At 29.2% G+C, this 12798-nt stretch overlaps 1 protein-coding gene across 1 annotated transcript; it reads right to left on the bottom strand.

The window, feature by feature from the left end:
- Positions 1-1140: 1140 nt before the first annotated feature.
- On the bottom strand, positions 1141-2846 carry LOC124942513 (berberine bridge enzyme-like 18). Its single transcript, XM_047483034.1, has one exon. The coding sequence runs from the start codon at positions 2844-2846 to the stop codon at positions 1227-1229; it is 1620 nt and encodes a 539-aa protein (XP_047338990.1). The 3' UTR covers positions 1141-1226.
- Positions 2847-12798: the final 9952 nt, after the last annotated feature.

Genomic DNA, 12798 nt, shown 5'->3' on the forward strand with positions numbered 1-12798 from the left:
AATATCTTATTTAAACGGAAATAGTGTCTTGTGCCCTATCAAATTAAACTATACTCTCTCAAATTATTTTATTAAGAATTAATTGAACATCTAAATTACTCAATTTTTTTTATGTCTCAAAGTTTGATAAACAAAAAATATAACATATAATGGTGGAGAAATCAAACAGATAAATAAAAATAATATAATTGAATGTGTACAAAAGACTATCTAAAAGGATAGTGAGATGCCGGACTGAATCTATCGGTTCCATATCAAACTTCATATAAGTAAAAAAACAAAAACAAATCTACAGTCATTGCAACTTTAAAGATAGTTGATTCGCAATGGGCATAATGAACCAATTGCTCATTTTGTAGCAAATTTTTAAAATAATATTTCTACATGTTATATTTATATGCAACATATATAAAAGAGATCAACCAAGCTAACAGTGTTTTTAGAACTAAACAATAAAGTGAATACATTAATAAAAATACCAACATATACATTAAACATGAATTTGATGGGTGACACCAAAATAAAATGAGATTCCATACAGAAGAAATTGAAACAAATTATGCATTAATCATACGAATCCGTGAGTTGGATTATTAAAAACGAACTAACTATAATCCAAAAATTAATTCGGTAACTAGATAAATTTGAACATGTTATGGCCGTAACTTCGGGTATTGACAACATGGATCTAGAAATAATGATCTTAGACAAAACCTAAATGAAAATTCTATAGTTAAATGATAATAGAGTTGGATGTTAAACACATATATGAACATATATATATATATATATATATATATATATATATATATATATATATATATATATATATATATATATATATATATATATATATATATATATATATATATATATATATATATATATATATATATATATATATATATATATATATATATATATATATATATATATAGTAAGTAGTAAACACTATGGAATTCCAAACACAATTTTTAATAGGAATTTTAGCATTTAATTTTCCTAATGTTTGTTTCTAACATGTTAATAATTAACTAAATATATTTTATTGATATTTCATTAACACTAAACTCTTATAACCAAAATACAGTGACACTTGGTCACATACAAGTATTATTATTTATTTTTCAGTAAATTACAAAGAACAAGACATCTTTTTATATGGAATAGGACTAAATTATATTAGGAAAGAAGTCATGTATAAATATTTAACCCTTATTTATCAATTAGTACCCTTTCTTCTTGGTCCATTTGGCAAGAACCGGAATGCCTTGCTCATTCCAAAAGAAGTTTGATGGATCAACCACACTTTTTACCTTCACCAGCCTTTTAAAGTTGTTCTTGAAGTATTTCATCCCCCAAATGCTTGCTTGTGCATAACTTGTATTCCCTTGTTTATTTACTCCGATATCGAGATCTCTATAGTTTAAATACGCAGCTCTGGGGTGTTTTGAAACATAGGGTGTCATGTAGCTGTAAAGTCTTCGGATCCAATCTATACGCTTGATGGCTACGACTTGGCTCGCGTTGTTCCAACTGGCCAAGTGTTGGATCTTGTACAAGTTCCCAGCTCTATGTGGGAATGGAATGGACGATTCTGATATTTCATCCATTATGCCACCGTATGGACTCAAGATTAAAATAGAATTCTCAGCACCATTCTCCAAGATTATTTCCCAAATCCCTTTCAATCCAGATTGGGGGATTGGTTTTTGCACATAATCGGATTTTGCTTTGAAATATGGTGTACTGGGCTGAGCTCGGTTTAGCAAAATCTCGAGTGGTTGCCCTCTAAAACCCGCAAAGTAAAGGATGGATTCTATCCAACTCATCTCGATGAGATCATCTTTGGTCAAGCCAAGCTCGGGGAAGCCATCTTGCATCACGTTGATGAGGTCGTCGGCTCTTCCTAGATACAAGGAATTGAATGAAGCCTCTATTGTCAACTTCCCGGTTTCTCTAGAGTTTGCCCTACCAATGATTATTCTAATGAATAGCTCTTTGGGAAACTTGTGTGCAACATGTTGCCACCGATAAATGAGACTTGTAGCATTTTGTTCTAAAGATTTTGAAATGGTGAAAACTGTGACGGTAGATGGAACTCTAACTAGGTTTATTTTCCATGCAAGAATGACACCAAAACTTCCGCCTCCGCCCCCTCTTATGGCCCAAAACATGTCCTCACCCATCGTTTTTCTATCCAAAATATTTCCATTTACATCTACCATGCGAGCATCAATGACGTTATCAGCTGCAAGACCATATTTACGTAGCATCGTCCCATATCCTCCACCGCTAAAATGTCCACCGACACCGATGGTGGGACAAACACCTGCGGGAAATGCTAGGTTTATACTTTTTTGGGCTACACTATAATAAAGTTGACCGACAGTCGCACCCGATTGGACCCAAGCAGTGTTGCTTCCAATGTCAACTTCAATGGACCGAATGTTAATTAGATCGAGGATTATAAAAGTAACTTGAGAAACATAAGAGAGACCCTCGTAGTCATGTCCTCCGCTCCTAAACCTAATTTGTATCCCATGAATTTTGGAACAACTAATGGCCGCTTGTATTTGAGAATCATACAAGGGTCTAATGATCAAGAGGGGTTTCGGAGTAGAAGGTAGCGTGAAACGCAAGTTTTGTATGGAGGAGTTCAAGACAGACAAATACGAAGATTCGTCAGGTGTATAGATAATTTCAGAAATTGTTGACGAAGATGAATTTGGAAAATGATTTGAGAGACAATCAATAAAATCTTGATGACTATGTGCCGATACAACCCATGCCAATGAAATGAAGGAAATGATAAATGCAAAGAATAAAGTGGCTAAAGACTTCATTTTTTCTTTCAAATTAAAGTTTTTGTATATGAGAGATTGCATGTCATGTGTTAAGCTATTTATAGGTTTCAAATGGGAAAACTTTTCAATTTTTTGCTAACAAAATGTGGACAAGTTTTTGATTAATTAAATAATAAACCTTCTCATATTTCTGAATTCTGACTTATCTATTTCATATTCTCAATAGAAAAGTATGATTCTCAATTATTTGGTGAAGATAGATAATGCTTAAAGCAAATATTATAAGAAAAATGATTGGAAGCACTACTTTAGAAGAGCGACTCGTATAGCAAAAGTTATCTCGCTGTTATACGAAAGTGACATCGTTGTTATACAAAATAGACCTCGTTGTTATACAAAAGGGACGAGGTCTCTTTTGTATAATAGTGATGTCATTTTCGTATAACAACGAGGTCAATTTCGTTGTACGAGTCATTCCCCAAAGTAGTGCTCTCTATCATTCCTTATATTATAATATCAAAAACAAAAAAAAAAAAAATCTTATTTTAAATATTTATTACACAGTTTAAAATTTTAATTATTTATGATTTAATCCAAAATAGTTCAAATGAAAAAAAAAATTATTCTAAAATAAATAATAATAAATTTTATTCCTACTCAAAATGCAATACATTGAAGTAGGGCGGGGTTATGATTATGTTGGTCAAACATTTTAAATTAAAAAAATAATATATAAAGATTATGTGTGACATGCATGCTTATATTTTAATTTCATACAGGTTGTCATTTTTACTAAAATATTATTTCAAAAATTGAATTCAACCAAATTCAAGGATAATATACCAAAGAATTCTTGAAGTTTGGTCAAACAACTAAATAAACCTGTAAAGTTTTTAAAAATATATATATGGAATAACTCAATTTTATAACAATTATTCAACTGCATAGTAACCAATCTATTATATAGGAGGGAAAGTCATCCGGATTTTCTGGTAAAAACAATTTGACCCAAAAGGTAAATTTCCAAATTTGCATGACATAATTAAACAAAAATATAGATTTTAAATGTTACTGACAAAGTTGCTATTATTTTTCTACTATATCTTTTTAAATATGGTGTTCACATTAATTAAGATTACATAAAATCAAGCATTCCTGCGTGATCATAAGATTTTAACTGATTTTAATTTTAATAACATTGGATATTAATGTTTAAATGATAATATATCATAAGCTCTTAATCCAATACTATTATTAATAGAAACTAGGAAGATCCCTGTGCGATGCACACAAATAGAAATATATTGTTATAGCGTCCCGCATTCATCAAATTTGGTGTTGAATTTAAAATATAAAGTGTTATTAGCTTAGTTAGTTAAAAAATTACTTGTTTGGTTAGGTTGCGAGTTCGAAACATACATATAACATTTATAATTTAATTTTTAACCGTTTTAAGTTTATGGGTGGGTCAACCCAGAATCCGACCCAAGTATTCATTTACTCTCATATATATATATATATATATATATATATCCAAATTAACCACCGTTCTCAACCCGACAATCCGAACACTTTCAAAATTAAAGAATTATTTAAACAATTAACTGGTTATTTAAATAATCCGAAAATTGTAACAAGGCCTCAATTTGTTTGTTTTTCAATTTTTTGTTCTTAGTAATTTTTTATTATACAAGTTTTTTATTGTTTAAAAAAACATCACTCTAATTAATACTAATAATTTTACATTTAAAATACATATTCTTTTCAAATGGGACTTGTAGTTTTATATTGTTTTAAAAAAATGTTCTAAAAAAAGTCTACTCTTTTGGTTGAATTATTAAAAGTACACGTAACACGATTTGAAAGGGACTATGAACAATTGAACAAATGCGATCAATAATGCACAAGAAATAAATAACACTTATCCTTATACTAATAAAAAGTGAAATTCAAAATAATAGATTTTAATTTAATTATAAAAAATTAATAATTATAATAATCTTTATAAATGCTTAATTATATCACTTGTCACAAGTGATTTTAATTTAAATTATACTTGTTACCATAATAATATAATAATATAATAATATGAGTCTCTTAGTCCAAATTTGTTGTCATTTGCGCCATTTATAGAATTTTTCCATTTAATTATCGTTCCATTTTATTGTAACATAAATTTACTCATTAAAAACACTTATATTCAAATTTGAGGCAATACAAGCTAAATGTCAACATCTACTAAAACCTTCAAAAAGAAAAAAAAAAATCTATGCACAAGAAAAATAGAAATCAACCAAAACAATTCATCAATCTCTAATAATACATATTGTTGAAAAAGACTAACCTACCAAAAATAATTAATGGAGATTTTTCACTCAAACATTACAAGAATATAAACATATTGCTGAAAGATAAACGAAATAAATAATGGTTTTGTTTTATGAGTTTTTATAAGTTTTCGGTATTTTTCTAGAACCGATTAAATGTTATGCTATAGTAAGCCAATTAAAACGTGTTTTATAGCTTTAGGGCTCAAGTCAATAATTGTTATAGGCAGGTTGTTGTTAGTCATTGATAAATGAAATTTTTAATAGTTTTTGTTAGTCCAATGTTAGATTATAATAATTTTAATTTTGAGGAATCAAATGTTTTAAATCAATTTATACACATCTTGTTTATGAACAGTAAAAAAAACATATACACATTAAATGGTATAAATGTTATTATGTTGACTAAGCATTCATTTTAAAAAAAATCTCATTTCTCTTCTGAGAAATATAAACTTTAGAGCAGCAAGTAAATCATGCATTTTGGACTCTTTCGATAACTTTTTTAGCATGTGAATGCGCATCATTTCTCTTTACCTCACTCATATTTGAGTTGGTGTTACGTTTTGTTCGATTCAGTATCTTGTTTAGTCGGATCAGTTTTTTGTCTTAAATTTTTGTAATCCAAATAATACTCTTAAACGGTTTGTGAGTCATTTGCAGCTCATGCTTTTCGATTGTGGTGTTAATCCTTTCTTGAGTCGGTCTCATTCCATTCTTAACAACAAATATGAAATCAAATAGCTAGGAATATTGATGCTTGAATATAAAAATAACCATAATCTGTACAATTTTTTTATAAAACATTCATTTACCTTATCCATTAAAATATAAAATATAATGATCAATTAAAATCTCTCTCCCTCAATATGTGATCACTTCGTTTTTTTTCTTGTTGTAGTCAAAATAAATTTTTATTTGATTTTAGCTATATGCTCTCTTTTCTATTACATATATTAATTTTGACAACAAAATAAAATCACCCCGAACAAATATTTTCATCAATCAATCGTACAATAAAATAAGTTTTAAATAATAGTTATTTTATAACTATTACTAATTTCAATAACTATCTCCCACAACCATCATATATAAACTCCATTTAAAGTATAGAGTATATCTAGTCCCGAAATAATTTGGTGTGTCCGACAGAAACAATTAATATATATATATATATATATATATATATATATATATATATATATATATATATATATATATATATATATATGAGGAGAGATAGAGGAAGGAAATTTGAGGAAGAAAATGAGAGAGAGAATGACTTGACATCACTGGAAAAGTGGGAAGAAAGAGAGAAGAAAGAGAAATTATTTGATTTTTTCAGCTAATCAGATTATGTCACGTCATTTCCTTTCTTATTCCCTCACCCAAATTCCCTCTCAAATCATTTCTCTCTATATATATTAATTTTTTATATTAAAATATTAATATTTTTAAATTACATTTATCTTAAATAATTTACTTTTTGACCAAATATTATAATAATTTATGTTAGGTCTTAAGATCAAATTTAAGGTAATTATTTTTTTTTGAGAAATAATAGAGAGAAAGAATTTGGAAGATCCAATGATATGGCACAATTCAATTGGCTAAATTATTTTTTTCTTCTTTTTTTCACCATTTATTATTTTTTCAGTCAATGTGATGTCACATTATTTATTCTCACATTTCCTCACCCCAATTTTCTCTCCTATCACTCATTTTATATTTTGTAGAGTATGAAGAAGAGGTCCCTAGACGGTTGCATATCTTCTGAACTCAGCTCAATACTGCTTTCAAATATAAAATTGACCAAATCAAACCTCTTCTCCCTTATTAATAATATTTTAGGTATCCTAAGGCTTAACAAGATCTCCTTCTTTAATAGCAGTATCACTACCAAAAACATCCAAAAATATTAACCTATTATAATTCTAATCTAATTAGAAATCATATTTATATAATGGAAGAGATAATTAACTTGGAAGGTTATCAATTCAGTTTTTGGGTTATTTGAGTTCCTCGGTTTGGTTTCTTTGAATTTTTATTTTTTTAGCTAATTCGAAAATCGAACCGAATTGGAATAAAATTTTAATAAAATCGAACCAGAATTCGAATTTGATGTTTGGTTCGAATTTGAATAATTCAATTTCGAACCGAATTTGATTTTGTTTTTTCTTTTATTGCCAAATCTTGAATTCAAATTATTCTAATTCAAAACAAATCAAGACTTAAGATTCTTGATAAAGAAGAAACTCTAAACATAGCAAGATTAGATAAATCGAAGCTTTAGAGGACAAATATAGCAAGATTAGATTAATATTCTTATTTTTTAGGTGGACGACAGATGGTTTATGAAGGATTTTTTATATTAAAATTGAGATGAAAGAAGGAGGTGACGACTGTAAAATTATATTTAAAAGAATAGAGATGAGGGAGGGGGTGGCAGCAGGAGACCGATTAAGTTAAGAAAATAAAGATGAGGGAGACTAAAGAGATTATTTGATTAAGTTCATATAATATATATATGAGGTGCGCGATTGAAGAATTAAATTTAGAAAATAAAAATAAGGTGGGCAGGCTGAAATAAGTTTATAGAATATAGATAAGAAGAATGATGGATTATATTATTTATTATATATAATATATAATAAAATAAATAATAAAAAATAAATTTGGTTTTCGGTTTCATTTTTTTGAATTGATCAAACTCTAACTCGAAACCAATTCGAAAACAGTATTTGAATTTGAATTAGTTTAAAATTCGATTCGAAACCAAAAATAAAATTCGAATTCGGTCGGATATGTGGTTCAGACCCATTATTAAACATTCTTAGAGATAACCAACTTTTTGATTTTTATTTGTTACGTGGTTATAGGAAACTCAATCATTTATTCTCATTTAAAATTCTTTAAATGGAAGTAATTAATTAAAGTATTGATGGTACAGTGTTATGTTAGATTAAAAAACAAAATAATTGAAATTTAAAATGTTAAGAAATTTTCAGGTTTGAATTAATTCAGAATGCAACAATATTTAAATTTGTTGTTTTTTTTATTTATTTTATATAATGAACGCAGGTCAAATATTCATTCGATGACTTCAAATTAAAATTGTTCGTTTTCAAAGAGGAGATGTCATCATATGATTGTCAACTATCATAATGAACAGTAATTTGTAAAAAAATTACAAAAAACAAATTGTCATGAGTTAATTGTGGGGATTTGAACAATGTAAATGATTTTATTAGTGTGAACAAAAACGAAAATAAAAATTATTTTATTTAAAGCAAGCCATAAAGGTTTTAATTATTTGATTTTATTGTATTTCAAATAAAAACATGGTCAATGCAATTGAATTTTATTCAAACGCATTGCAAACTCACAGTGATAATTTTGATTAAGAAAACAAATGCAAAAGATACCACTGGTAAAAAAAGGACCTTACCGACGGTTTTTCTCGAAGGTTTTAAAAACTCTCCTAAATACTCCCGAGAGGAACAAATCTTTCGCTATTAAAAATAAATTCCGAGAGGGGTGTAAAACCTTCGGGTTTTTTCATTATTACCGAAAGTTTTACAAAGAACTTTCGGTTTTTACCTTCCCAAAAAACCCAAAAAAATTCTAAGTGTTGGATGTGGGTTATTTGCGAAGGTTTTTGGAAAAACCTTCGGTTTTGAAATCCCTTGGTTTTTTAATTGCGAAGGTTATTCAAAGACCCTTCGGGTTTGCCTTTTTTGCAAATTTCATTTCCGAAAGTTTTACAAAGAACCTTCGGTTTTGCTCATTAAAAAAAAATTCTAATTTTTGAAATTGGTTTTTCCGAAGGTTTTTTAATAAACCCTCGGTTTTATGAAAACCTTCGGCCTCAACCTCTATAAATATAAACCCTAACCCTTCTCTTTTTCATTCCGCTCCTCTCTCCTTTCTCTCTCTTCCGCCGCCGCCTGCCTCCTCCAAGCCGCGGGTTCTTCTAATCTCTTCAGGTAATTTGTTTGATTTGGTTTTTTTGTTTTGTTTATTGTAAGATTTAGATTTCTTAAGTTTATATATATATATATATTATAGATCTAGATTTATGTTAGTTTACGTTATTTTGTTTGATTAATATATATATATACATATATCTGAAATGCATTTAGGATATGGGTGATTCGACATGGAAGAGACTTCGGCGTACACCGGAGAAACTGCATCCGTGTTACCAGAATCTGATAACACAATCAGAAATTGCGGCACGTGAGGAAGAGGTCAGAAAGATGACGCTGGAAATGGAACAAATCCGATTAAGGGATGCCGAAAGAGGTCGTTTGCTCAGTGAAATCAAAGCGGACCGGGCCGAAATGTCTCAGAGATTAGAGAATCTCGAACAGGAACTTGTCTTGTTGAGGAGTCGACTGAATCAACCACCCCCTCCTTCCACCCCATTTAATAATTAATTTCTAGATTTATTATGGGTTTATGACAATTAATATTTAATTTTATGCGTTATGTTTTAATATTTATGAATTATTGTTATTTTGTTTGTTTAGTTTGGTTTAATATGTTTTAAATAATTATGTTGATTTTTCACCTTTTTTTAAAAAAAAACCGCATCGCCAAAACCGAAGGTTTTTTTGAAAACCTTCGGTTTTGACCCATTTTTTTTAAAATTTTAAGGTAAAAACCGAAGGTTTATATGAAAACCTTCGGTTTTGACCTTACACTAAAAAAATCAGATTTTTTTCTAAGTATGGGGAAGGGTAAAAACCGAAGGTTTTCAAATAAACCTTCGGTTTTGACCTTACACTAAAAAAATCAGATTTTTTTCTAAATATGGGGAAGGGTAAAAACCGAAGGTTTTCAAATAAACCTTCGGTTTTGACCTTACACTAAAAAAATCAGATTTTTTTCTAAGTGTGGGGAAGTGTAAAAACCGAAGGTTTTCAAATAAACCTTCGGTTTTGACCTTACACTAAAAAAATCAGATTTTTTTCTAAGTGTGGGGAAGGGTAAAAACCGAAGGTTTTCAAATAAACCTTCGGTTTTGACCTTACACTAAAAAAATCAGATTTTTTTCTAAGTATGGGGAAGGGTAAAAACCGAAGGTTTTCAAATAAACCTTCGGTTTTGACCTTACAATAAAAAAATCAGATTTTTTTCTAAGTATGGGGAAGGGTAAAAACCGAAGGTTTTCAAATAAACCTTCGGTTTTGACCTTACACTAAAAAAATCAGATTTTTTTCTAAGTGTGGGGAAGGGTAAAAACCGAAGGTTTTCAAATAAACCTTCGGTTTTGACCTTACACTAAAAATATCAGAGGGTAAAAACCGAAAGTTATATTATTAACTTTCGGTTTTACCACTACCTGATTTGTTAAATTATTTTGTTTTAAACCTACTAATATAGACTCTTAACTAATATAATCAAGTGTGTGTTATATTTTGAAAATGAAGATTGTGTTTGATGTTAAAATCTTTATTATTGTGTTTGATTATATAAAGAAGTGTATATGTATGTTTGTGTTTGATGATCATATGAATGTGTACAAATTTTGATCATTTATATTGTGTGTTGTTTTAAGGATATCAAATAACTTAAAATAATGACCTTCAAAGTCATTAGAAGGTTAAAGACCTATTAATTTAGCAATTTTTGAAATTGTAATTCCGAAAGTTAATTGTATAACTTTCGGAAATAACCATCATAACCGAAAGTTATACAATTAACTTTCGTTTTTATCTAATTAAATTAAATTGTACACATTTCAAAACCGAGAGATTTAGACATATCTCTCGGAATTTAATTGATCAAAACCGAGAGGTTTATTCAAAACCTTCGCAAATACCAATAAAAACCGAAAGTTATACTCTTAACTTTCGGTTTTACCACTACCTAATTTGTTAATTTATTTTGTTTTAAACCTACTAATCTAGAGTCCTAACTAATATAATCAATTGTGTGTGGTATTTTAAAAATTATTATTTTATTTAATGTTAAAATGTTTATGATTGTGTTTGATTATATAAAGAAGTGTATATGTATGTTTGTGTTTGATGATCCTATGTATTTGTGTAATGTTTGATTATATGGATTGAGGAATGTTTTAAGGATATCCAATGTGTTAAATTAATGTTGTTCTAGGTTATTAGAAAGTGATAAACCAATTAATTTTCAAATTTGTGAAGTTGTAAACCCGAAAGTTTATTATATAACTTTCGGAAATAATTTTCAAAACCGAGAATTTGAATATAACTTTCGGTTTTTATATTGAGAAAAACCGAAGGTTATAGTAAAACTCTCGGTTTTATCAATGTAAAAACCGAAGGTTATATTAAAACTCTCGGTTTTTATCAATGAAAAAACCGAAAGTTTTATTAAAACTCTCGGTTTTTACATTGATAAAAAACGAGAGTTTTAATAAAACCTTCGGTTTTTTCATTGATAAAAACCGAAAGTTTGACTAAAACTTTCGGTAAATAAGTTAAATAAAAAATAAAACACCCTCTTTTTCCCCTTTCTTCTTCCCCGTTTTCTTCTTACCCGTTTTCCCCTTTCTTCTCTCCTCCGCGCCGCCTTGAATCAAAGGAAGTTTGACGCCGCCCGAAGACGACGTCCGACAGAAGACGCCGCCGCCGCCGATTGAAGACAGCCGCGACGCCGATTGAAGACTTCCGCCAGACGCCGATTGAAGAATCTCGCTGCCTCCTCTCTGATCGACGACGCCGTTCGCTGCCCACGCTTGGATCGACGACGCCGGTGATTGAAGACTGCAACCGTCGATTGAAGACAGTCGCCTCCTGCTGCCGCCGCCTGCTGCCTCCCTACAAAGGTTAGTTTATTTTTTAGGTTTAAGTTATATTTGCTTAATTTTAGGTTAAATTTGTTTCATTTTAGGTTATATTAGGTTGATTTTGGTTAGTTTAGGTGATATTAGTTTGATTTTAGTTAGATTCATGATTTTGTAGTTGGATTTTGGTTTTTTTGTTTGATATTAGGTTATTTGTTTGATTTTAGGTTATTTGATTGATTTTAGGTTATATTTGTTTGATTGGGTTGAAAATTTGGTTGATTTTGGTTAGTTTAGGTGATATTAGTTTGATTTTAGTTAGATTCATGATTTGGTAGTTTGATTTTGGGTTTTCTGTTTGATATTAGGTTATTTGTTTGATTAGGTTGAAAATATGGTTGGTTTTTTGTAATTGGTTGTTGGATTTGGTTTTAGGTTATATTGAGTTTGGTTGTATGATTTTGTTAGATAATGTTAGATTAGGTTGAAAATATGTTTGATTTTGGTTAGTTTAGGTTTTGGATTGATTATTTTCTTGGATTGATTTGATATATGTTTGCTTGAATGTTTGTTGGTTTGATTGTTGTTTAATTGATGTTTGATTTAGGTTAGATATGATTGAAGTTTAGGTTAGAATTTTAGGTTAAAATTTTGATTTTGGTTAGATTGAAGTTTGATTGGAGTATGATTTGGTTAGATTTATTGGTTTGAATATTTGGTTATATTAATGTTGGTTATTGTTATTAGGTTTGGATTAGAAATTTCAGCCGCCCGCTGCCCGCCCGTCGATCTACATCCGCTGCTCTTCTTCGTCGCTCTGTTTGTGCAAGGTTAGTTCTTGTTGGTTTATTATATGGTTAGGTTAGTTTCATGTTAGATTTATGTTAGATTTTCA

The sequence above is a fragment of the Impatiens glandulifera genome, chromosome 6, assembly GCF_907164915.1.
Source record: "Impatiens glandulifera chromosome 6, dImpGla2.1, whole genome shotgun sequence".
Classification (NCBI taxonomy): domain Eukaryota; kingdom Viridiplantae; phylum Streptophyta; class Magnoliopsida; order Ericales; family Balsaminaceae; genus Impatiens; species Impatiens glandulifera.